The sequence below is a fragment of the Nicotiana sylvestris genome, chromosome 11 (genome assembly GCF_000393655.2).
Source record: "Nicotiana sylvestris chromosome 11, ASM39365v2, whole genome shotgun sequence".
In the NCBI taxonomy this organism is placed as follows: domain Eukaryota; kingdom Viridiplantae; phylum Streptophyta; class Magnoliopsida; order Solanales; family Solanaceae; genus Nicotiana; species Nicotiana sylvestris.
Genome location: NC_091067.1, coordinates 153,753,309 through 153,781,164, shown reverse-complemented (window position 1 = coordinate 153,781,164; position 27,856 = coordinate 153,753,309). Strand labels below are relative to the sequence as shown.

The 27,856-nt window shown below is 37.9% G+C and overlaps 1 protein-coding gene across 1 annotated transcript; it reads right to left on the bottom strand.

Annotated features, from left to right (window-relative positions):
- Positions 1-3,915: 3,915 nt before the first annotated feature.
- Positions 3,916-26,900, bottom strand: LOC104240131 (uncharacterized). The gene is made up of 8 exons (XM_070162163.1): positions 26,868-26,900; positions 25,964-26,077; positions 25,781-25,873; positions 25,604-25,689; positions 25,467-25,533; positions 25,311-25,377; positions 25,115-25,207; positions 3,916-4,040 (listed from the first exon to the last, which is right to left on the bottom strand). Exons 1-8 carry the CDS (start codon positions 26,898-26,900, stop codon positions 3,916-3,918), a joined length of 678 nt encoding a protein of 225 aa, XP_070018264.1.
- Positions 26,901-27,856: the final 956 nt, after the last annotated feature.

The following is a 27,856-nucleotide window of genomic DNA, read 5'->3' as shown; positions in this document are numbered from 1 at the left end:
ATATAAGAATATCCTGAGAATGAAGGAGTTCTCGTTGGCCCATCAAGTTAGTGGAAATAAGTTCTAGTGGGGCATTACACCTTGACAAGCATATGTCAAATGGAAGACGATGTGCCTTTCCATATTGACATCCTTCACAAACCTCTCCTCCATCAAAATTTCTTAAGTTAGGCAAACCTTTTACTAGATTCAACTTTACCATGGCTTTTAATTTATCCATGCTTAGATGTCCAAGTCTAGCATGCCAAAGATGTATATTATCATTGCTACTCATCTTCTCAATATATGAATTGGAGGCAGATAAGATATATAAATCGTTAGCTCTCTTACCTGAGTGAACAATATCTGCCTTGAGCACCTTGATATTTCAGAGGAACTTCACATCATGTGGGCCAAATAGCAAATAGTTTCTAGCATCTACAACATTTGCAACTGAAAATAGATTTTTCTTCATACCTAGAACATGAAAGACATTGTTGAGGATGATAATGTCTTTTTGCTTCTCGTTGATCATGACAGTGCCTCCCTTCTCCACATTATGGACTATATTATCTGCTGTAACAATAACATCATGTCCGTTTTATTCGCGGAACGTGGAGAATTTGGATTGATCTCCAGTGAGATGGTGCCCATATCCTGAATCCACGATCGAGTCTCTTTCAAAAATTTTGGAAGCCATGGCCTTTATTGTTCGAGTCTCCGCTGTGAAGCACTTTCCCTAGTTTTCTTCTTTTTCTTCTTATTCAACAACTTTCTTGGTTTGAGCTATATTGCTCTCTTTGGCTCGATAATATCTTTTTATGTGCCCGACTCTGCCACAACGGTAACATTTTAAAAGCTTTTTACCATTACTGGAAGACTCCCCCTTCTTTCCTGGCGAGCTTGAACTACTTGAGGATTGAAAGTTCATGCTATCTCTTAATTTCCCTTTAAAATTCCTCTTGTCGGCGACAAGAGCATTTCCTTACCCTTCTTTGATAAATATGCCGGCTATCTGTTTGGCTAGTAGCTCTTGTGATGATAGCAGATTCTTAAATTCTTTCAAAGATGGTTGTTGAACCCATCCTTGAATTGATGTAACAAAGGGAATATATTCTGGCTTTAAACCACGAATAATAATTCTTCTTATTCATGCTTTAGAGATAGCCTCATCCAGGTTCAATAGAGAAATTTCAGAATACGGATTTTTAACCTTCAAAAAATAATGGGCGATAGAGAGATTACCTTGAGTGGTGTTAGTTAACTCATTCTCCAAAATCTGTAGCCGAGCTTCATCCTTCTTGTTGAATAGCCGATTGAAGGTCCTCCATATTTCATGAGCTGATTTACACCTCATAATATGATCAAATAAATTGGGAGAGATAGACCTCTTTAGGATAAACTCCGCCTTAGCATTAATCTGCTTCCACTTCTTATGCGTATTGCTATTTTTCGGTGCGTCAGCAGTAGGACTTGTGTTACTTTCATTGACTACTTCCCACAAATCCTCACCAACAAGGTATGACTCCATACAAGTCTTCCATACCTCGTAGTTGGACTGGTTCAATAACTCCATCCCCAGTCCATTAGCACGACCACCCAATTCCATTTAGAGAAACTAGTTGAATCAACCACTAATCCGACCTTGAAATCCAGAAGCCGACTTATGGCTCTGATATCATGTAAAGAATAACAAAATAAAAGTATTTTCAGAGACTTTCTGTAAACCAAGATCGTTAACTAAGATTGGAGGATTCAACTAAAGAAGAAAAAGCTTGAAAAGAGAAGAGAGGTTTTAAATAGGAGAACTTGTTTAGGAAAGAAGGCTTTCTTGAACTTGGCTTCATTACAAATGAACAAGACACCCCCTATTTATACTTATCTATGGATGATTCTAGATATGATTCCAGATAATATACAAGGGATATTCTAGCTAACCTTATCTTCTAACAACACTTTAGAATATCTAGATATGTCTATTAGATAACCTTATCTTCCCACAATATTCTAGAACATCTAGATGTGTCTAATAGATAAATATCAAGGATACTACACTAGGACATTCTAGAGAAATCTATGTTTTTCCAAAAAATCAACTTTACTTTATTTTTCTCACATAGGCACTTGGCAATTGAGTTCGTATTAGCTTTGGTTGAGGCTAGGGAGAAGGCCCCTGGTATGATGAAGAAGTTGTCTTTGTTTACTACCACTTGTTTTGCAGTATTGTTGAATTTGTTACTGGATATTAAGGATGAACCTAGTTGGCATAGTTCGGAGATCTGGAATGACCAGGTAGGGGTAACTGACAACTACATTTATGGTCGGGAGTGTTTAGGCCAGTTTTCTAAAGCATTAGGTGGCAAGACTATTGCTCTTATTGCCCTAGGGCAGCTGGATGCTTATTTGATTGTCCCTGAGTGGGAGAAACGACACGAGCTCTCATTGCACTTTCTCAGATAGCTGAAGGAAGCTCAAAGGTACAAATCTGATGTCTCATTCATGATTATGTTGTGATGATTTTGTAGCATTTAAGAGGTGTTTTTTCACTAGCAAACTGCTGGGATAGATAAGATTGTTTGCCACTAGCCCCTATTAGTTCTGATTTAATTTTCTTCGTCCATTATCTTGAGCCCATGGTTTCTTTGTTTGTAGGTGATGATGAAGTATTTCGAGCTAATGGTGAATATGGTTCTGCATGCTTTCCAAGATCCTCATCCTCGAGTCAGATGGGCCGCTATTAATGCAGTTGGGCAGTTCTCAATTTACTTCTGTCCACATTTGCAAGTACAATACCATTACTTAGTATTGCCTGCATTAGTTGCAGCTATGGATGATTTTCAACATCCTCGAGTGCAGGTCTGACCTATGGTGATATGAACCCATTATGGTTATTGCGAACTTCCCAAAATACAATTTGTTGCACCTTTAATCTGTTTAATCTTAAATTTTTTGTTGCTGTTATCCTTAGAGAGAAAAATAAATTAACTTTACATATTCTAGTATGTTTTATTGACAAGAGTCCGTGGCCTTACTTATGAGCCTTAATTGCGCATTGCATCAAATTAAGCTTATGGCTATATTTTGGTGTACATAAAATCTCACCTTAAATGACTGTAAATATGACAATAGAGAGAAAATAATTACTATACAGAGATATGTTAGAGAAGGTATCTGAAGTGACCTTTAATAGAGTTTGACGAATTCACAGCGTAAAGATTGTGTACAGATTTGTCATTACTGCTTCATTTAGTTCACGATACTCTCTATGGCATTTTCATAGGCACATGCAACTTTAGCTGTCTCGAATTTTTGTAAATCTAACAAGCCATAAACGTTGGTATCCTATTTAGATAGAATACTCAACAAACATTTTGTACTTCTACGTGTATGCAAATATAGAGGCCACCTTGTTGCAAAAGGCAGATTACTACAAATCTTTTATGCAAGGGACTGTTGTTTCGCCTATGTCCTTAGCTAGTGTAGCAAATATCGCGCAAGCTTCCCCTTTCAAATACTGGATTGAACTGGAATCAGTGACGACTTGGTATAGGGATGGCAATAATTCAGGCCAGGGGTTATCTGGGAGAAGTGAATCAACCAGCTTCGAAACTGCTTTAAGGAGCTGATGGATGATGAACTCTGATTCTTGATTGAGGGATATATGATCAAGGATCATACACTTGATGCTTGATTGAGTGGCGACACTTAGATTGCGCCAAACGTACAAGTCATCGTCATTAGTAAGCAACTTGCAAAGGAGGTAAGCACACCTTTCATGGATATTTGTCCATAAAAGTCAGCTATACATCTTAACTTTACAAGCAACCTATCCGGTTATCCTTAGTTGAAGTGAAACTAACATCCATCAAAACCAGTTACAAATTAATCCCTGAGCTACCCGCGCTCCACATCATAAACCTTTTAAAATTCTTTTTTTTAAAAAGGAAATTCCTTATCCACCTTCTTCTTCACCTCACCTACCTCTCCACCATCCTTTCTGAAAACAAAAGGTACAAAGAATGCCGTTGGTAGCTTGATGTACGCAATGGTTTTCACAAGACCTGATATTTCACATGCTATCGGAGTTGTAAGCAAGTATATGCATGATCCAGGAAATGAGCATTGGCAAGCTGTGAAATGGATTCTTCGGTATATTCGTAATACTGTAGATGTTGGATTGATTTTTGAGTAGGAAGATAGTTAGTACCTGGTTGGATATTGTGACTCGGATTACGCGGGTGATTTGGACAAGCGTAGATCAACTACTGGTTATGTTTTCACTTTTGCAAATGCACCAGTTAGTTGGAAGTCTACTTTGCAGTCAACAATTGCTTTGTCTACTACTGAGGCTAGGGGTGGGCGTTCGGTCAGTTCAGTTTGGTTTGAAGAAATTCGGTTCGGTTATTCGATTTTCGATTTTGTAAAAGTAGTAATCAAAACCGAACTGAAATAAGTTCGGTTCAGTTTGGTTTTTCTAATTTCGGTTCGGTTTTCAGTTTGAACATTATCATATTAGGCTCCTTCTATGTAATTGTAAGGCCCCTTGAAAACTTGTACTCAAAACCTGGTAGCTCGTGGTGCCAAGTCCCGAATATATGTTAGGAATCATGGTTCAGACCTTTTTGGTACTGATCTATGTTATAAAAAGTCAAGAAATACTGTTTTCCAGAAAATGCAATTCTGTGGTCTAGAATGCGGTCGCATAACAGATATGCAAACCGCATAATCGCCGCAAAGTGAGTGAGTGTGTTGGTCGAATTGGAGGTTAAAAATGCGGACCAATATGCGATCCCATCACGTATATGCGGACCGCATAGTCGTCGCATATTTCCCTTGGGATTTTGTGAGGGGCAGTTCTGTGGTGCACTATGCGACCGCATAATGGGTATGCGGACCGCATTTCTGCCGCATACCCAGGCAGATTTGGGAGCACTTTTGCGATCCATTCTGCGGACCGCATTTTCACTCTGCGATCGCAAACCTAACTCGGGCTCCTATTTTTCTAAATTTTAAACTCGACCCCTTCTGCAATAAAACACTCCAACCCCTCATTTTAACATATTTTCTAAACAAAACTAGAGAGAGGGAAGATAGAATTCTTGAGAGATAAAGTCCTACCTTCATCAATTTGATTCTTCAAAGTCACTCGGGCCGGGGAATTTCAAGTAATTATCTTCATCTCCGTTCTTGCAGGTAAAATCCCCAACCGTTTTTCATTGTTTTCAGATTTAAACAAAAAAGGGGATTCTCATGCGTTAATTCTTGAAAATGGAAGTTGAGATACACATGCATGTCCTTTAAAACCTAGAATCTAGTAAGAGGAATTGGGTAGAACTAAAGATTTGCAAAAGAGGGGTTGATGACCTAAGTAAGTTCGGGTTGAGTTTGTGAACTTCAATTCTAAGTTATATGTGTTGACTTGTGAACTAGATTGACGATACTAGGTTGTTGGTGAATTGGAAATAGAAGCGAAAAAAGGGAATTCGACTCCAGGTATGTATGGCTAATTTTAACCTTTGGAAAGTCACCTTGTTTGGTACAAGTAATTGGTAGGTGTTACTTATGTGAATTGTTTGTGAATTCTTGTGATTAATATGCCTTGAACGTTGTTGGTTTGTGAATTCTTGTGATTAATATGCCTTGAACGTTGTTGGTTTGTGAATTCTTGTAATTAATATGACTTGAACGTTGTTGGTTAAGTTTTCCGATATAATGGTGTAAGTAAATGGCAACAAACCAAGTGTGTGTGTATGAATATGATTATGTGGTAAGAGCTGTGTAACCAATAATGAAAAAGAGATCGTAATTGATGAAATTGAAACAACGATGGTAATATCATCCGTGACTTGTTGTAGGCAACTATCGTTGTAACTTGAATTATATACGGGTTGTTGTATATGATGGAATTGGTATTGAAGTTTATGAGAATTCTTGTGAATTGTTGTTGTTGTGAAATGATATTCTGGATGACCTGAAGCTATGTGATTTAACTGTGAACTGCTGTTGTTGTATGAAATTGTAATTGTCCGGTGGGATCGGGTTGCGTGCTGCAACACGAAGTTATAAGGTGTAGGTTGTGGTGATAAGGGCGGCCGAGGTAATAAGGTGTGGGTTGTGGTGATAAGAGTGGCTGAGGTAATAAGGGTGGAAAAGTGATCAAAATCACTACTGAAATAAAAATATGTGAAAGTTGTGAAACCATTGAGGTGATGAAATATTGTTGAAGGGGGAAAAAGGAGAGATTGTGGAGTTTGTTTGGCTTTGGTTGTTCCTTTCATGTGCATTTGATTGTTGACTCTATTACTGTTGTTATCTATGCATTTCTTGATTTTACTTAGGGAAAAGTTTGTTCATACATACCAGTACAATTCAAATGTACTGACGTCCCTTTTTGCCGGGGACGCTACATTCGTGTTATGATTGTAGGTAGATCTATAGCAAGTACTCCAGTCCATCGACCGTAGCTCCCCTTCACTTTTCGTCAGATGCATTGGTGAGCCCCTTTCCTCCCGGGGCCTTGCGTGGCTCATGCCACTTTTTATTTCGGAGTCTTATTTTGATTTTGGGTGTAAGGTATAGCCGAAGCATTGTTACCGGCAAGTATTGTATCATCCTTTTGTATCCTTAGAGGCTCCGTAGACAGTAAATGTGGGTTGCGAACTTATGTAAATATGTATTTTGTATATTGGGCGATGTAAGTTGTAAACCTCATTAAGTGACTATGTATGTTTTGTAAAAAGAGTGTTTCAATTATAAATGACTATCTCCTTTGATTAATGGACAATGAAAATACGGGGTACGCGTGGGATAGGAAAGGCATCCAGGTCCGCTTGACTGGGGCTACCCGGTCGAGCGCCGGTCGCGGCCCCCCAGTTTTGGGGCGTGACCGTAATAATAGGACCGACGAATTTGTTATTTTTTCCCAAAACTTCGAAATTGTTGGAAATATTATGTTTATAAAAAAAAAGAATAAACTTTGCACACTATTATGGATCATAAAATTCAAACATAGTGTAAATTACAACTCTGTATGAAATCCTCCCGGTATCTATCATATATGCTATAGAAGTTTTAATAGAGTGAAAGTCTTTAAGATTGGGAAGTTGATGGACTTATTTAATTGGGTTGAGTCTTTAATAGATTGAACCTAATAGTATTAATTTATTACCTATGGGCTTAGCCTATATATAACTTAAAGAACCTATATGCTCATAATTCGGTTTTTCGGTTAACCGAACTAAATAACTTAATAACCGAAAACCGAGCCGAAAAATTGAAATTTTAAAATTTTAAACCGAAACCGATCGAACAAACCGAATAACCGAAATCGAAATAAAAAAAAATCGGTTCGGTCGGTTTATTCCGTTCCGACCGAAATATGCCCACCCCTAACTGAGGCAGAGTACATGGCAATTACAGAGGATGTAAAGGAGGCAATTTGGCTTCAAGGGTTGCTTAGAGATCTTGGTATTGGTCAAGAAAACATCACACTATTTTTGTGATAGTCAGAGTGCTATCCAATTAGCAAAAAACCAAGTTTATCATGCAAGAACAAATCACATTGATGTTCGATATCACTTTGTACGAGATATTATAGAAGAAGGTGGGAGTCATGGTGCAGAAAATTCGGACAACAGACAACCCTGCCGATATGCTAACAAAAGTAGTGACTGCGATCAAGTTTCAACATTGTTTGAACTTGATCAACATTGTTGAACTTTGAAGATTGAAGTTGAAGACACAATCAAAATTTATCACTGAGAGAAAATTAAAAAAAAAAAAAGTGAAATCTTGCCAAGGTGGAGATTTGTTGAATTTAACAAGATTAATATGAACTAGTATGAACATTTGAAGCCTCTTTTTTTGGAAGAAATTAGGAGATGCATTTTTCATGCATTTACATTACATTATCACACTTAATATGATATCATGCATGACATTATTAAGGCAATTTCCATTCTATAAATAGCAAGGGTTTTGTTCATTTGAAAACATCTTTCACTTGCCTTCTTATCTCCTAAGGCATTTGAATCTTCTTTTTCTCTTGTAGTATTTCACTTGTATTTTTGGAGTGAAATAAAATTTGAGTTGATTGTATCCGAGGACTAGGCAAAAATCAAATTTTGCCGAACCTCGTTAATTTCAGGTGTTTCTTTTATTATCATCTCATTTACTATTTATTAGCTACCTTCAGATATAGTAGTTGTGATTTAATCACTCTCTATATATTCGGCTTCCGCAATATTTTGATATTTGGGTTGGGTAATCCCTTTAATAGTGGAGATATGAACTTTTGAGCATAAATTGATTGGTTTGTGTAATGTTTGACTAGTTTCGAGTCGTTTGGCATCGAATTTGGAAGTTTGAGCGCATTCTTGAATTGGGAAGTAGGCTTTGAGACGAGTTAAGTACTTTCTAAACTTGTAATAGGGAATTAACCCTATAGGTAAATTAAATAAATGTATGTACCTATTTGTGAGGGCTACGTACGTATGAGGTAGCGAGAGTTCGTACATAGCTACTAATATGCTATTGTCCGGGTAGTATAGGACCCATATCATGATTTATTTGAAATATTTGCGCCCTTGCTAATTTAATTACTCGAGTCAAGTCGAATATTTCATAAAAGAAGTGTAAAAGGTTAAATTCACTTACTTGAAGATTTAATGGAATACTTGACTGTAAATGTGAAATTTGTGTTTTCTTTAAAAATAATTGCTATTGCGGATCGGGTCGAGTGCCATGGTAGGAAATAGATGTATCTATGGTTCACGTTGTTCGACTCTTCGACAGTGCACAATTTATATATTATGTTGGAACGAGCCAATAATTTGCGCATGATAATTATTTGAAACTCTCCATGATTGATACTGCTTAAATGTCTTGAAATGTAAGCTGTTAAATGATATAACTGAAATTGAAAGTATATTTGTGTAAGAAGAACTTATCATTTTTTGTTATTGAGCTTTCAGTATTATTCATGAAATCCATGCTTAGTATAACTCTTAAATTATATTATTGTTAGCCCATAGTAAATGTCAAAGTCGACCCCTCGTAACTACTTCTTCGGGGTTAGATTGGATACTTACTGGGTACATGTTGTTTATGTACTCATACTACGCCTATGTACTTAATTGTACAGAATCTGAGGCAGGTGCATCTAGTTACCCGTCTGGCGCGCATAGTTGATCCCCACCTCAAGACTTCATGATGAGTTGCTTTTCGAGCGGTTTTGCAGCAGCTGGAGTTTCCCTTATGTTTTACTTTTCTATCTATTTCTTCTCAGACAGTAGGCAAACATTCTTTTGTTTATTCTACTAGATTGCCTACACACTTGTGACACCAGATCTTGACACACATACTAGTAGACTTATGATTTTAGATTTGCTTATACGATATAGATTTGTACTTATTGCTTTCGTTTATTTATGTTACACTTGCAAATTTCTAAACTTTTTAACAAATAAGGAAATGTTACTACTTAATAATTTATTTAAACAGGAAATCACTAGTTGATAAGTATTGGCTTGCCTAACAGTGGTGTTGGGCACCATCACGGCTTATAATGGAATTGGGTCGTGACATTGGTGAAGAAAATAAAAGTTAAATTTGTATCCTAAAACTTGCCCCTACCTTCAAAAAGACAGAGAGGCTATTTCCGAAAGGACCCACAGCAAAATGGCAATGGTAAGATCTTGCATAATATTTTGGAGCAAGCTGATGTAAAATTTACATTGGATTTACAACTGGTTAATCCAAATTCCACTATGTCTGAACTATTAAAATTAAAAGGGTTCTCCCGACAAGAGTGAGCTCCCAAGAGGGTCTCAACTGAAGCATAGGCTCCTCCTATGAAGGCCAACATACTCCTCAAATGAATGATTGCAGGAGAGAATTCAGCACCAAAATGTTTGAACTGCATAAAGTTGAAGATATCATAGTTTCATAGCACCCAGTAGCGGAGTTGTAATTCAAATTTTTTTTTGCAAGAATGACTCAATTGTATTTGAACCTATATACGACCTAAAAAGCAATTATTTAAGACACAATTGCCACTACGCTAGAATCTTCCCTTATGTCAAGGGAATTCAACAACAGTTTATATATGCAAAAAAGTTTGTTTTTGCCCTATTTACGAAAAAAAATTCTGTGAAGAAGGCGATTCAATTTATCCCTCTTGTGTCTGCCTAGCTTTACCCCTGATTACACTGATGAAAAGTTAGCATCTTCCTCAGGTGATACTAAAAATTCTAGTTCCATCTCTTACTGAGGGAATAGCAATGACCATGCTGATGTCCAGGTGTCTGGTGGTAGAGTTTTTTGAAGATTCTTCAACAGATCTATCATGCGCAGAGGCGGATCCAGGATTTAGGCAGGATGGATGCACTATTAAAAAGAGGTGGATCAAGAATATAAATTTTACAGATTCAACCTTTAGTTCTTACCATTGCGTACTCATTGCACTTTTGGAATTATAAGTTAAAAATTATTATTTTTTAAAAATAATAATTTTCTTACATCTATATCTATTTTCCATGAAGAAAAAGTACTTAATTAATATACAAAAATAACACCAGACATGCCCATCTCCTGTGCGAGTCTACTTCTAGAAAAAAAAGAAGGAAAAAATTACAAGATTGAGATAAGATTTAAACTCACAACCTCACCTAGGTACACCCAATAACCATCACATCATATAATACTTTGAGTGTGGATGCACACACATATATTTAAATATTTTTGAAAAAACAATATAGCATTACTATACATGATTTAGGGTGGGGAGCATGGGTTCACGTGCCCCATGGAATCCCCTTAGATACGCCCCTGATCATGCGATTTGTCATTTCTTCTATAGCAAGATCATTTCCAACACATATAACCTAAAGAAGCAAAATTTAATTAATAAATGGCGACACGAGTGTAACGACCCGACCGGTAGTTTTGAGCTCTAGCGCATCGTTCGGTAGTTTGAGGCCATGAGTAGCTTTACTTCAGGTATTATGACTTGTATGTATGGTCGGAATTGAATTTCGGGAAGTTCAGAGTCGATTTGGAAAGAGAATTCTCATTTCGAAAGCTTTAAGTTGGTAGAAGTGACTAAGATTGGATTTTTGAGTAAACAGCCTTAGAATTGAGATTTGAAGGTCCCATCAAGTTCATATGATGATTTCGGATTTGGGTGCATGTTCGGATCGGGTTTTGGATGGCCCGGGAGCGTTTCAGCGTATATAATGGAAGTTAGCATTTTTGGAAAGAATTACATAAGTTTGGGTTAAAGTGAATTTCAATATTATCGAGGCTCGTTTGGGATCCCAAGACTGGAATGGCTCCGTACAGTGATTCTGGTATTGGGAGCACAATCGGAAGTGAATTCGGAGGTCCGTAGGTCATTTTGGAGTCATTTAGTTAAAGATAGACATTTGAAGGTTTTTGAGAAGTTTGACCGGAAGTGGACTTTTTGATATCGGTGTCGGTTTCCGATTCCGGATGTTGTAGTAGGTCTGTAATGTCAAATATGACTTGTGTGCAAAATTTGAGGTCAATCGGACGTGATTTGACGTGTTTCGGCATCGAATGTTGAAGTTTGAAATTCTAAAGTTCTTCAAGTTTGAAATGGAGTGTGATTCATGATTTTAGCATTATTTGATGTGATTTGAGGCCTCGAGCAAGTCCGGATTATGTTATGGGACTGGTTGGTGTGATTGGACGGGGTTCCGGGGGCCTCGGGTGGATTCCGGGTGGTTAACGGATTGAATTAGAATTTGGAGGAAGAGCTGCAGCTGTTGCCTTTTGGTGTAACCGCACTTGCGAGACTTGGGCTGCAGGTGCGAAGCCACAGAAGCGGCTAGAAGGGACACAGATGCGGTGTTGGGCCAAAAGTGAAGAGACCGTAGATGCGGTCATGTAACCGCAGAAGCGGGACCCCACCTGCGGTAGTTGAGGCGTAGAAGCGGAAAGAGTAGCCTGGTGAGAAACCACAGGAGTGATAGAGGGGCCGCACCTGCGAAACTGCAAAAGCGGTCGTGTGACCACATGTACAGAAATGCCGGAGGTAGTACGGTTCTTTAAATCGGGGGTCTTGGCCATTTTCTACCATTTTACTCTTGTTTGGACGATTTTTGGAGATCTTCAAGAGAGAGATTTCATCATCAAACATGAGGTAAGTTAATCCCACCCCTTGTGAGTTAAATACATGATATTATTACGGATTTGATCAAGAAAAATTGGTAGAAACTTGGGTTTTTAGTGGAAAGACCTAGGATTGGTATTTTTGGATTTTGACCATGATTTTGGATATGGAATTGCGAGTAAATTATATATTTGAGTTCATAAGGTTATGGGTAAAGTTTATCTTCGAAAAATTTTGGAACCCGGGAACGTGAGACCGGGGGAAATTTTGTCAACCTTTCGATTGGGGTTAGGAATTGTTATAAATTGAATTGTTATGAGTATTAGGGTATATTTTCATTGGTTTGCCCGTTATTTGGTTAGTTTTGGAGCATTGGAGCATCGATTTAAGTCGTCGGAAGGGCTTGGAAGCCGGTTTTGGAACTTCAAAGTGAGGTGAGTCTCTTTTCTAACCTTGTAAGAGAAAATTGTCCCCATAGGTGAAATAATTGGTTATGTGCTTCTATTTGTGGGGGCTACATACGCATCAGGTGACGAGAGTCTGTGCGTAGCTATTATTATGTTTAATACCTGGTAGTTTAAGACCCAAAAGCATGCTATACTTGGAATATTTGTAATCTTATTGACATTTTGAATTTCCTGAAATCATATCGAATTAGGAAATGAATTTCCAAAAAGATTAAACTTCACTTTCTTTATCATTAAAAGAGAACTGGTTTTTCCTTAGATAAAAGTTCCTTGATAAATTCTTAATTGGCTGTTTGAATGTGTGTATCTATGTGTGTCCGCGTCGCATGTATGATTCTCGAGCGGGGTGCTTGTTTATTTATGTTGACCGCATCACATATATGATTCGCGAGCGGGGTAATAGATGCATCTATGGTTCGCGTCATTCAACCCTTTAGCAGTGCACAATTTAAATATTGTTGGATCGGGTCGTACGACCTCAGTATGAGTTGCGCATGCTTGTATTGCTTGCCTTAAGATTCATAGGTGTTGATATTTGTTTCCCCCTGGCCTGAGATAAATGTATAAATGATGAAAATGAATTTGGAAATTTCCTATTAATAAAAGAATTGATTACTTGCTTCATGTTATTGAATTACAACCATTCTTATGAAAACCCTCGATTTAATACATTATTGGTATATTATTATTGGACTACTAGTAAGTGTTGAAGTTGACCTCTCGTCTCTACTTCTTCGAAATTAGGCGGGATAATTAGTGGGTACACGTTATTTTTGTACTCATACTACTCTTGTTATGCATTTTGTTGCACTGGTGCAGGTGCATGTGTGTCTAGTGGCCTAGTTTGGCGCAACGACATGGTTGATACAGAGACTTAGGTGAGCTGCATTTATCGAGATGACTCGCAGTCATCAAAGTCTCCTTTAGAGTTTTGTACTGTATTTTCATTTCTGTCCAATTTGTATTTCGTACAGTTATTGTATTACATCTTATTTTACTAGAAATTTGCTCATGCACTTGTGGCACTGGGTTCTGGGATGATCACAAGATTATTCAGTAGTTTAAAATTTGTTAAAGACACCATTATTTTGTCGGCTAAGTTCATTATTTATTGTTTAATGTAAGGAAAAGAAATGATTTCAAAATCATTAAAATGATAATTTAATTAAGTATTTACGGTTGGATTGCCTGACAGCGGTGTCCGGCGCCATCACGACCCTTAGTGGATTTTGGGTCGTGACAACATGATATCAGAGCACTAGGTTACCTTAGGTTTCACGAGTCATGAGCGAGTCTAGTAGAGTCTTGCGTATTGGTACAGAGACGTCTGTACTTATCTTCGAGAGGCTACAGGGCTGTTAGGGGTACTTCCCTTCTTGATTCCTCATCGTGCGATTAGATTCCTTTGAGGCTTATGCCCTTGTTTCCTTCCTACTCGATAATGCTTATTATAAATCAAGAATTGAGGAATTGTAATAGTACTATAGATGTGGTGCAGGATGTTTCTACCTACATAGTTGTTTCGGTTATTGTCGTCACCTCACAGAAGGTCGTTGTGTCGTTCAGCTCAGTATTATTATTACCTAAGGTTTCGAGATTTGGCATCGATGTTTTGACGATTCGTGCATTGCTATTGCCCAGTATTGATGTGATGATAGGATGCTTACCAATATGTCGAAGCAGTGAATGACCTGAAAGGAGGCCTACTCAGTGCATGATTCAGAGACTTCGATATTTCATTTCCGGCGGAGGAAAAGCAATTGTCCTGGGGATGTACAGATTTGGAGTGATGGAGTAACAAGACTTGGTGATTTCAAATGTGATGGGATTTTCATCTGCGTCGTGGTGTCGTCGTCTGTGATTGAATATGTTAAGTTCGCCGGTGTATGGTTCTCTTCAATTTGCCTTTGGGGAAGCGTATTGTGAAATGGTATTGGAGAAGTGACTGTCAGAGATCGCAGGGGGCGGTGGTGCAGGATTGAATTGGTATTTCTAATGTTGACGGCTCGAGAAAGACGATCTTCGAAAAGTTAAAGTTAGTGACAATTTATTGGTTCAAATATTTCAGAGATAGAGATTTAATTAAAGCAACAACTGAGCAACAAAGGATGAGGAAGGACATGTGGGAAGTGTCAGGCGGTAGTTATTTAGAAGGCCAGGTATAAGAAGCGAAAGTCGAGTAGCTGATTAAAGGAGTGAGTTTCGCCAAAGTGGGAGAGTGGCGGAGTTGCATATGGGTTTTGTGGTATGATGACTACGCACCCTTGAGGAAAGTTCGGAATGATTTGGGAATGTTATTGGACAGTGATTGGGTCTACTGATTTAATTTGAAGTATTGGCTATTATGCGGGGGGAGGTTGGATATGACAGAAGGGAGTCGCTTGATATGAAGAAGGATGCAACATGACTTGGGATGGAAGGATATTGTCGCACATTTAATTGATGTCCATGAGGGGTGAATGGACTTGTGTAGCTGGTGAATGAGCATGGGCTCAGGATGGGTTATTGATGTCGTAGTAGGTAATTTCCACAAGTGGGTTATCCCCTGTGAGCAGGTTAGTGGTCATGTGGTTGGCGAAGCTTCTACGAAGGATTTTATTGGCCATCCGGTAAGAGGTTGAATATGTGGTTATTGATGGGGATTTAGAGTGTTCATAAAGTGCTAACGGAAGGATTTCAAGGAATCTAGCGGTTTGATTGTGCAAAATTCATGTCAATAAGAGATAAAGAATCTTGGTGGGTTCTGGAGTTGTGTAATAGTGGCTTCAAGCTAAGTGGGAGAGTCCCACTGCCTACGGTTGATTGCATGGTTGTCTATTTGTGAGATTTCAGGTTATTAGCATATGGATGGGTTATTTCAGCTAAGGGGAAGGAACATAAAAGGTAATTTGAGCAAAGGAATTGTTAAAGGTGTGCTACAGTGGCCTTATTGACTCATGTTCAGACTTAGAGAAGGGTACGGGTCTATGTCTTGTGTAGATACGGGTTCCAAAGAAAGCGATTTGGTCGTGTGATTTGTCGAGAGGGTGTTCATATGCTAGAAAATTTATGGAGTCGATTATATTCAGGACCAAGTTAGAGTGGGTGACTCTCAACAACGCTCCTAGTGAGTTCAAAGGATTTAAAAATGCGGTGCCTAAGGATTCAAGCCTGCAGTATGATTGAGAATCGAGCTTTTGTAGCAGATTATGATAAGAGACCCAGAATGATCTATGATGTTTTCGGCTTGTAGTGTAGCATCTGGAGGAAAAAAGGGAAAAAGACTTCGAATCCATAGCGGGATTATCGAAATGGGTATACAGGTTGAGGATGCGGATACGCGCATAAGAAAAGTAAGAGATGGTTCGTGGGATTTGAGACAACATGGTCTCGTGATTCAAGGTCACTCATGGTGAGTGCGGATTCGGGTTGGTGATGTAAGGAATGGAGCTAATATTATCTCTAAGGCAAGTTAAGGATGAATTAGAGGAAGTTAGATTGGTCAGCCATGGTTGAATTGACATAGTGGTGGTAGTGCGCGCGAGGCTTGACGGCCGCCGTAATTGATTATATTTGGATGTATTCCAGTATTACATCCCGTAATGTGTAGGCAGATCTCGAAAGGGTTATGGGGGTCTAGAGCACTACTTGGAGGATTTGCATGTTCTACGGTTATGAGGATTCACTTGTGTGTTGCTATAGTTCTCTTATAATGAGTTAAGTTAAAAGTTTCTATATGATGAAGTATTAATCTATTAGTGGTTCCGGAGTATGATGAAAATCTTATACTATCGCATGTTGGCATGTTAGGTCCAGTGAGTGGTATGGAATTTGAAAGTGAGGATCAAGGTTGCGATTCGGTGTTGACAAGGATGTCATGAGCTCGGATGAGCAGGAAAGGGATTTGAATATTTAGAGTAAGCTCGCATTATCTTCAGCGTGACTTGAGATTATTTTGAAAAAAAAGGGAGCTTTGCATCCAGTTATGGATTCTTGATTACTTTTCAGCGTTAGTGCGGCCGGTGGTGTGGATGTGCAGACTTGCTATCTGTTACGGAAGGTCGTGGGAGTGTGGATCACGGGAAAATTGTATGAGTGTGGCATGTAATCACTTAATTGATTGAAGAATTAAACCAAGTATGAAGATTTTGGTGATATCGTTAATCTGAGAATTTATGCCTGGAGGGCACTCGATTTATTGGATTGTGGACTGTGGAGGATCGCTCCGGTTATAATGGTTGTTCTTGTGTGTTATGGGGGAAAAGGGGGCTATTATGGACCTAGGAAAGATTATTTGCCTAGTTTGGTACGATCAGAATCGGCTTGAGGTATGTGAATCAATTTAAATATGAATACGGGCTCTATATCAAGCCAGATATGTTCATTTCACCATAGTGTTCCTTATGGAGGAGTATTTGAACATGGTATGTTGTTTCGTCATCGGCTATTTCATGTAATACTATATTGTGCTGTGTGAGTTGTGAAATGGCTTGATAAATTTCTTATGCGTTGAGGTTTCGCCTAGCGATGGTTTCATATGAGCAGGATGGCTCTTGAGATTCAGATCATATATCGCACTTCAGTTGTGCTTGAGTTTTGTAGCTTATGGCGCCATCTGTCTCCCCAGGGATGGTATTATGCACTTAGTGCTTGTGACCAATATTCGGTATATTGTAGTAATGGACGATGTATCTCGGTGTGTACCTTCTTATGTGAAATTTATGTGTGGATCGGGTGGCATGCCGCCATGGGTATGTTGTTTGGATCGGGTTGCATGCCGCAACAGTGTGATGTGGAGTACAGTTTCTATATTCTGATTTTGTGTGTTTTGTTTCCCATTTTCTGAGGAAAGTTCGTATTAGTTGCGCGAGTTGAGTAGTTCCTTCTAGAGTTCGTTTTCCTTTTGTATCCCATTCGAGTTGGTAGCCTATTGGCATTGTGGCATCATCTGAGACTTTTGATCCTGTCGGGGGTGACTTATTGCCTAAGCAGTTCGTACTAGGTGAGACGGGATTATTGGATCTAGTATTGGTGAGATCGGATTATATGAAGTATATTAAAGAGCAAAGACCATTATTTGATTCAGAATGAGGTGATTGTTCTTGTCAGGAGTATAGACCCAATGATTTGTTGATTCAGTAGTTGGTTATGAATTTCTACACGTCTCTTCCGTCGTGGCGGTATTGTAAGATTTAGAGCCAGACCTATGTATGTCATGAAGGTCAGTGGGAGCATCAGAGTCGTGGAAATTCTGGCTTTTATTATCGGAGGATGTTATTGTGGTCCTGTGAATAAAGTGGTGCAAGGTGTGAATTTAGCAAAGGTATGCAGTCATGTTCTGGTACATCGTGTGGTGAGATATACAGTGTTCGTATGTTGGAAACATGCCTGGCAGAGAATTACAGATGTTGCAATTGGGCTCTAAGGCTTATTTGCTTTAGTGAAAAAGGATATCTCCAGATTGATCAAACTATTGCGCTCAACAGAGTTGTTGATAGCATGGGTAGGTGCACAAGGTGTTAAACAGTGATATCAGACAGCTCCAGCACAGTTCTTAGCACGTTCGAGGACGAACGTATGTTTAAACGAGAGAGAATGTAACGACCCGACCGATCGTTTTGAGCTATCGTGCATCGTTCGGCAGTTTGAGGCCATGAGTAGCTTCACTTCAGGTATTAAGACTTGTATGTGTGGTCGAAATTGAATTTCGGGAAGTTCAGAGTCGATTTGGAAAGAGAATTCTCATTTTGAAAGCTTTAAGTTGGTAGAAGTGACTAAGATTGGATTTTTGAGTAAACAGCTTCGGATTGGGATTCGAAGGTCTTAGCAGGTTCGTATGATGATTTTGGATTTGGGCGTATGTTCGGATCGGGTTTTGGATGGCCCAGGAGCATTTTGGCACCTATTATGGTTGTCCAACGGGAAGGGACGAGACCAAATTAACGGGATGGGATGACATTTAAGCGGGACAGTGGCGGGACGATACGAAACGGGACGGGACGGGTTCGTGGACCTTAAGTGTATTTTTTTAAAACAAAACGTCTAGTTTTTTGAAAATTACTATATTTTAAAGTTTGCAACATCTAGATTTTTGACTTATTTAATAAACTTAAATGTTACTCTGTTAAAATGAAAATTAAAAAATTAAGTAAAGAATTATAAAATATTAAAACAAAAGACTTGTAGTGAAATATTCTAGTAATTATAAATTTATAATAGAGTTATAATTTATTTAATATAATTTTAAAGTATTAACTATTAAGTAACTAAGACAATTCATAAATAAAATTCAACGCTTAGAGCCTTTTATTTTATTAATAAAACTTTCAAATCTCAAATACAAATATAATTCTTTTGAAGAGCATCTAATCTATGCAGTCACCTTCTAGGAAGGGTTCTGTTTGAACTAGGCCTCTTAGTAGTCAATTACAAATTATCATACTAATATTTGTAAGCTCCTATATAGCTTCTTTGTAACTTATCAATAATATCTCTCGGACATTCTGCTGGAATTGACAATGTTGATTGATGTTCCATGAGCTCCATGCCATCATTGCTCCCAGTGGTAAGTATCTCATTGTATTCTTCTTCTTCCCTAGTGGTTAATTTTTCAAAACCAAGATTTCTTCTTTCTGAATTAATCCAATCTCTGAATTAATTTTTCAAAACCAAGATTTCATCTTTCTGAATTAATCCAATTTCTAAATTAAAGCAATAATACGTTTTTGCAAGTTCCAGTGATGATCAACCCAATGACATGTAACAGTTATATACTGAAGATATTCAGTTTGAAATTTAAAAACATCATTTCTAATCGTGGTCTTAGAAAAACCTTGAAAAGCAGGGTTATAAGTTTCTTGTATATAATGCACAAAAGTAGGGTGAGAAGGGAAAGTAAAAGGTAAGCCACAGACAGCCACCATTTTTGTTAAGTTCTCACGATCTCTATCTTTGTTATATTTGCGTAAAACATGACCAGAAGCAGGGTCAAGTTGTTATTGAATTTTATTAGAACCATATCCACTAGGAGTGTCAGTACTGGTGGTAGGATCTATAATTTTTCCGGCTTCTATGTTAGCTTGTATTCATAAAGATTTCTGATCCCTTATTAAATGTCTACTTAAACCCCCGTCCCACCACTTGTTGTGTGTGCAAATACTTGCTTACATTTTTCACATATAGCACGATGATTGACTTTATCATGTTTAAAAAATTTCCATACAAGTGATGTTTTGGGACGTTCAGCCTTAGGCTTACCCCTTACAGGGGTACAGGGGGTAAAGCTCCAGACTGAGATTGACTCTGAGTTGGAGCTTGTGTTGCGGAGTGGGTGTTTCATCTAATTCTTCATCCTCATTTTCTTCATCCTCAAAAAAAATATCATTTCCAAACTGTCTTTGTAAAGTTTCATGATCTAATTGTTCTCCGACATGAACATCATAAAATGTGGGGGGTTGAGAAAATGAAGTTTCATCAACATGAGTCATTTCATCAATATGTTTTCTAATTCTAGGTCTTGGAGAAAGGTTAGGATTAGGATTACTACTACTTTCACCTTTACTATTTTTTTACTACTTTTTTTTAAAAATGCCAAATACATTTTTAGGTGCCATAATTTAAATACAAAATTAAATTAAAAAAGCTAACACAAATATTAAACACACAAATGAAACACAAAAATATAACACGTAAAGTAAACACAAAAATTAAGTACTAAAATGATACGCAAAAATTATATATTAAAATTAGGAGATGGAACGAGTGCACCGTGATTAAATATTGAAACTTGAAGAAATTGCCCAAAATATTGCTTCAAATACTTGACGAATTAATTTAAAGCTTGAAAGTTGCTCAAAATTAATTGCCCAAATACTTGAAAGTTGTCACTTGATACTTGATAGTAACAAAATTGAGAGAATAATATAGAATATAGATAGAATATTAGAATGTAAGAGATTTGAGAGAGAAGATTGATTTTTGTGGGAAAAAATGAAGAAGAATGGGGGTATTTATAGTAGAAAATAGGGCCAAAGTGTAATTTAATAAACTTAGGGGTTATATTAAAAGTTTGGGGGGAGGGGTGGGGGGTTTGGGGGGGGGGGTAGGGGCTGTTTGGACCGTTGGCAAGGACTATTTTTGCAATTTAAGTCGTTGCTCAATGACTAGTTTTTTTTTAAAAAAAAAAATCTGGCGGACCGCGGGACGGGATGGGACGAAATGACCGTCCCGTCCCATCCCATGTCCCGTTTAACATTGGCCCATCCCATTTAACTTGAAGCGGGATGGGACGGGATGGGACGGCCCGTCCCGTTGGACAGCCATAGCGCATATAGTGGAAGTTAGCATTTTTGGAAAGAACTTCATAAATTTGGATTAAAGTGCATTTCAGTGTTATCGAGGTCTGTTTGGGATCACGAGACTGGAAATGGCTCCGTACGGTGATTCTGGTATTGGGAGTGCGATCGGAGGTCCGTAGATCATTTTGGAGTCATTTGGCTAAAGATAGAAATTTGAAGATTTTTGAGAAGTTTGACCGGAAGTGGACTTTTTGATATCGGGGTCGGTTTCCGATTCCGGAAGTTGGAGTAGGTTTGTAATGTCAAATATGACTTGTGTGCAAAATTTGAGGACAATCGGACGTGATTTGACGGGTTTCGGCATCGAATGTTGAAGTTTGAAATTTTAAAGTTCTTCAAGTTTGAAATGGAGCGTGATTCGTGATTTTAGCATTGTTTGATATGATTTGAGGCCTCGAGCAAGTCTGCATTATGTTATGGGACTGGTTGGTGTGATTGGATGGGGTCCCGGGGGCCTCGGGTGGATTCCGGATGGTTAACTGATTGAATTAGAATTTGGAGGAAGAGCTGAAGTTATTGCCTTCTAGTGTAACCGCACCTGCGAGACTTGGGCCGCAGGTGCAGAGCTGCAGAAGCAGCTAGGAGGGATGCAGATACGGTGTTGGTCGAGAAGTGAAGAGACCGCAAATGTGGTCATGTAGCTGCAGAAGCAGGACCGCACATGCGGTAGTTAAGGCGTATAAGCAGAAAGGGCAGCCTGGTGAGAAACCGCAAGAGCGGTAGAGGGGTCGCACCTGCAAAACCGTAGAAGCGGTCGTGTGACCGCAGGTGCAGAAGTGTTGGAGGCAGTAAGGTTCTTTAAATCGGGGGTCTTGGCCATTTTCTTCCATTTTACTCTTGTTTGGGCGATTTTTGGAGAATTTCAAGAGAGAGATTTCATCATTAAATATGAGGTAAGTTAATTCCACCCCTTGTGAGTCAAATACATGATATTATTACGGATTTGATCAAGAAAAAATGGTAGAAACTTGGGGTTTTGGTGGAAAGACCTAGGATTGGTATTTTTGGATTTTGACCACGATTTTGGATATGAAATTGAGAGTAAATTATATATTTGAGTTCGTAAAGTTATGGGTAAAGTTTATCTTCGAAAAATTTCGGAACCCGAGCACGTGGGCCCGAGGGCAATTTTGTCAACTTTTCAATCGGGGTTAGGAATTGTTATAAATTGAATTGTTATGAGTATTAGGGTATATTTTCATTGGTTTGTCCGTTATTTGGTTAGTTTTGGAGCATTGGGGCATCAATTTGAGTCGTCGGAAGGGCTTGGAAGCCGGTTTTGGAACTTCGGAGCGAGGTGAGTCTCCTTTTTAACCTTGTAAGAGGGAATTATCCCCATAGGTAAAATAATTGGTTATGTGCTTCTATTGTGGGGGCGTGCGTAGCTACTATTATGTTTAAGTCTAAGACCCAAAAGCATGTTATACTTGGAATATTTGTAATCTTATTGACATTTTGAATTTGCTTAAATCATATCGAATTAGTAAATGAATTTCCAAAAAGATTAAACTTCACTTTCTTTATCATTAAAAGAGAATTGACTTTTTCTTGGATAAATGTTCCCTGATAAATTCTTAATTGGTTGTTTGAATGTGTACATCTATGTGTGTCCGCGTCGCATGTATGATTCACGAGCGGGGTGCTTGTTTATTTATGTTGACCGCGTCACATATATGATTCGCGAGAGGTGTAATAGATGCATATACAGTTCGCGCCATTCGACCCTCTGGCAGTGCATAGTTTAAATATTGTTGGATCGGGCTGTACGACCTCGACATGATTTGTGCATGCTTGTATTGCTTGCCTTAAGATTCATAGATGTTGATATTTGTTTCCTCCTGTCCCGAGATAAATGTATAAATAATGAAAATGAATCTGAAAATTTCCTATTAATAAAAGAATTGATTACTTCCTTCATGTTATTGAATTACAATCATTCTTATGAAAATCCTCGATTTACTACATTATTGGTATATTATTATTGGACCACTAGTAAGTGTCGAAGTCGACTTCTCGTCTCTACTTCTTCGAGATTAGGCGGGATACTTACTGGGTACACATTTTTGTACTCATACTACACTTGCTGTGCATTTTGTTGCACAAGTGCATGTGTGTCGAGTGGCCTAGTTTGGCGCAGCGGCATGGTTGATACAGAGACTTAGGTGAGCTGCATTTATCGAGACGACCCGCAATCAGCAAAGTCTCCTTTAGAGTATTGTACTGTATTTCCATTTCTGTCCAATTTGTATTCCGGACAGTTATTGTATTACATCTTATTTTCCTAGAAATTTGCTCATGCACTTGTGGCATCGGGTTCTGGGATGATCACAGGATTATTCAGTAGTTTAAAATTTGTTAAAGACACCATTATTTTCTCGGTTAAGTTCATTATTTATTGTTTAATGTAAGGAAAGAAATGATTTCAAAATTATTAAAACGAGAATTTAATTAAGTATTTATGGTTGGCTTGCCTGACAGCGATGTCCGGTGCCATCACGATCCTTAGTGGATTTTGGGTCGTGACAATGAACAAAAGGTTTAATTTGATAAAAAGGCCACAATATCACTATCAGGTAGCCATCTTGATAGATTAATCAACTAGCTAAATGAAAAGTAAGGGGAAAAAAAGTGAAAAGAGGCAACTAAGAAAATATCAAATGAAGCCTCCAATTAACAAACAATAACAAGCTTTTCCCCTTCAATTACCTTTATGTATTAGCTATTATCAGAAATTTGTTTATAAGAGATATAGACCTGATAGACAAATTGCTAACATACAACGCAATTATGAAATATAAAGAAAAATGTATTAAATATAAGAATCAGAGTTGAGAATATTTATATATCAGTCACAAGAAAAACCCAATCTGGCATCTATTAATTCTGATATCGAAATAACCTCTGCAAAAACGGACATAATCTTTGGAAAGTGCTCATAATTGGGACCCAAAAGTTATTGTCAGACCTGCAAGTGAGAAAATTTGCCAAAACATTAAAGACAAACGAAATTGATGAAAGAAATTAATTATGTATTAGACTTTGCAAACTTTAGCTGGTGCTTAATTTGCTGAATGGGAGTTTAGACAAATCCTAGTAACAACCATCATTATCGAGTCAACCCGCCAAATGCTACGAAGATCATAGTTTAGTAATTCATCTATATTAGAAAGAACATCCTAATCTTTTAGCATAAAAGCCTTCAGTCAAGAGTCAAGATTGCACCGAATAATGAAATTCTTTTAAACCAAAAAAAAAAAAAAAAACCATTTCCTAGCTGGCACAGAAGAGCAGCCCAGTGCGTGTGAAGCATTCCACATTCACGTAGGGTCTGGAGAAGGGCCGCACCCCAAGGGTGTGATGTAGGCAGCCTTTCCTATTACAAGCATTAGTGACTGTTTCCATGGCTCGAACCTGTGATATATATGTCACACGGAGACAAATTTACCGTTACTCCAAGACTCCCTTCATTTCCTATCTGCACTATCTTAACCTTGGGAATAGATACAAACCTATAGTATTACTTCAAGCATTTTGTTTGGCTACTGGTTGCTTATTTTCCCCAACATATATCAGAAGTTAAGAAATTTATTTGGATCGTATGCATGTTTGTATAAGAACACTTGAATAATCATATTTTTCCGTTTTGTATCCTTTCTTTTTTCCAGTACAAAATAAAAAAATTTGAAATACACTATAATGAAGCTTGATAAATGATATTGATGCACTAAAAGTCTGGAGTAATGAGAAATCATTAATGCTGAAAGCTAGTAGGCCAAGTAAAGGGTGGATGAAAATCCAATACAATTATATCACTGAAATCAGTAATGCTAGGTTTTCACTCATAACCTAATAACATGCCTTGGCAATCAGTATCTCTAACAAAAGCAGACTAGTTCATTACCTTTTTGACCATTGAACATAGCCGGTCGTGAGCTTCTTTGGCTTCAAACCTGTCATATCTTATAGGCAGACAATTCAACCTAGTCGGAACAATCTACCAAAATATTTGGAGTGAGAACTTTATTGAATTTTTACAATATTATGAAGTACATTGGAGGAGCATCATTTCATCTTGGAAGATCAAAAGCTCTATGTGTTACCAAACTATATATAATGCATGAACAAGAAAACGATAAGGATTCCGATAAATAAGGCACCTGGGGGGAGTTGACTCTTTCGATGAAACCAACATATCTTACCAAGTGCTAAAACAGCAGCATCATATGCCTCTAAACTCTCAGGTTCAAGAGCATTGAAATGCATAATGACTACATTGATCCTTGAAAGAGCCTCTAAAATATTGGGATTAGTTATACAGAGAAGCATATAACTCTTGCTTGTCTCCTTTTCTCCATTATGAAAAGGGTCTCAATAACAGGTTGAACAATATCATACCTCCAATATAAGGTTTGAAATTATAACCACCATATTCAGCACAAAGCTCAAGTCCACAAAACGCAATCTGAACTCAACATCGATGGTGTTTGATGAATCAAATTATAGCAAATGCATCATAACTGAATGCTGTCCCAGCCACAAAGATACACAAACCTGTCTAACATCCGGGTTTTCGTCGTTGCTCGACTCCAAAATAAATGGAAGATATATAATATAGTACCTAGTTAGGACAGAAAGTAACTATCAGAATTGTGACCTTATTTAAGAAAAGCTAATAGAGATAGACCTACCTCAGAGATGCTCTGCCGCAGTGCACCACAAGATTAAGAAAGATATTAATACATTTAATTCTCTCTTTAGCTGTTTTGTCCTTGCCCTTCGATCGGGAAAAGAAAATAATGAGAAATACAGATGGAAAGCTACCTTGGAGGTTAAAATTGAATTGATTATCACTAGCTAAAGCTCACCCTCATAGGCATCAGATATGATGAAAGATCATCAAGAAAAGGCAAGAAAGCAGCCTTGAATGTCATGATCAATGTCCCCAATATGTTACCTACCTGATAAAAAATGTCTATGTGATTCGAGAACAATCCAAAGTGAAAGGTTTTATAAAGACAACAGTGTCATGAGTTGTATATTGGACATACAATGCCGAAAACCACTTCTTCTAGCTCTCTTTCCTCCCTCAGCAATTCAGCAACTTCAGCATCAAAGTCTTCTGATTTTGCTCTCTGTGAGTTCTCCTTTTCTACGTGAACTTTCTGTAGTGACGTGCTTTATCTCATCGATGATGCTCCGAACCTGATCTTCATTGACAAGTGGTCCACAGATCTGAAAGAAAACACCAAAAGGACCATAATAAAAGTGTCAGTTTCTCCTTATGGAGGTCAAACTTTTTCCCCACGGAATAAAAAAATCGTGAATCGTAATGTTTTGAAGGCTACCGAATATAAAGCGTTGCCCATTGCCAGTATTATATCACCCGAAAACTGCTTGAAATACAACTCATTTCCACCTTGAGCAGTCCTTTCTCCACCGCCAGTTTAGCAGAGTACTGTTTAACCAAAAATCTGAGTCTTTGGTCAAAGCTAGAAAGAAATTCGGGTTACTGATAATCAGGAGACGAAAATAAAATATTTTTGAGAATGATGGTAAAGCAGTAAATAGTTTTGTATTTCAGTAAGATCTCAATCATATATTTGTGTCCTTACAGATGTTGAGTCTTTCCCCTTTTATAGTTGATTCTAGGAGAAGATATAATGCATTTGTCTTAATGAGGCAATTATGAGCAATAAATGATATTTAAAAAAAACGTTACACAATCATTTCTATTTAAGTCAGATTCTCTAACGTATTTGACATTTAATGTTGTATTTAAACTCTTTTACGTCATCAGATTCGTATCTTCAACTTCTTCAGATCTTTGATCTTTAAACGACTCGAATAGGTACGAGACTCGTACCTATTTTAGTAACGGTCCACACCTATGTTGCTTTCTTTTCCCCCTATCTGTTATCGCCCGTGCCTCTTGGCTATTTATTGCGTTTTGACCTTTTGACCAGTCCACGTGTCATGACACGTCATCTTCAATATTCAGACTCAGTTTTTTCCCAATACAGATAGTCCCCCAACTTTCCATTTATTTATCCATTAAATATTTGGGAAGTGGACCTTCACAAAAAGGGATTTTTTTGCTGTAATCAATGCTATGACAGTACTGACGCCCCAGTTGTCTTTTCTATTTAATGCTCTGCACACGTGTCACCTTCCGATTGATTTTGTAATTCTGCAGCCTTTTTCCAAGGTTTATTCATCCCTTATATTCACGAAGCGATAGTTGCCTTTATTATAGGCTTTCCATCATTATACTTCTTTGCTTGACGATTGCTATTATATACATATATATCCTTTTTCCCTTTGTCCTTTTCTTCATAAACCCTTAACAAATCCTTTACTCTTTATTTCTACTCCTTTCTCCTTGAGTTCATCCTTTTCTCTGCAATGGCATCTCCGAATCCTAACCCTAAAAGAATCCCAATTCTTGATAGCTTCCCCAATGCCCCTGTAAGACATAGAAGAGGAAGAGGTGGCAAGCTTCGTAGCCTAGGATCTGTTCGTGGTGGTGCCTCTGGTTCTGTCATGCCTTCTTCTAGCTCCGGTACTATTTTCAGAGGTTCTATCACTAAGAAATCTTCCTCTAAAGGTAAAGAACTTCCTGAGCTTCTTCAAGAGCCTTTAGTTGAGGAAATAGTACCCCAACGACCTATCTTTTGAGAATGATAGGAAATCTCTTCGTGAGCAAGTTGTCAATTTAGAGAAAGCTGACACTTTCCCTTCTTTAATCACTGAACCTTTGGTTTCTATTGTTCGAAAAGATTGCAACTGGAGAAGTGATTTTCGTATAGTAATCCTTAATCCAAATCAAAGAATATCTTCTTTTAGGATTGGATTTTCTTTTGTTTATACTTACTCCTTCACTTTGGGATTTATTCCTGCTATTGACCCAGTCATACTTGATTTCTGTCGTTTTTTCAAAATTT

Coding starts and splice junctions, on each gene's coding strand:
- LOC104240131 (XM_070162163.1), bottom strand. CDS start 26,900: ATGACGTGTCATGACACGTGGACTGGTCAAAAG. Junction 25,874..25,963: donor AAGAAGTGGTTTTCGGCATT/GTATGTCCAATA, acceptor ATTTTTTATCAG/GTAGGTAACATATTGGGGAC. Junction 25,378..25,466: donor AAAACCCGGATGTTAGACAG/GTTTGTGTATCT, acceptor TGTTGAGTTCAG/ATTGCGTTTTGTGGACTTGA.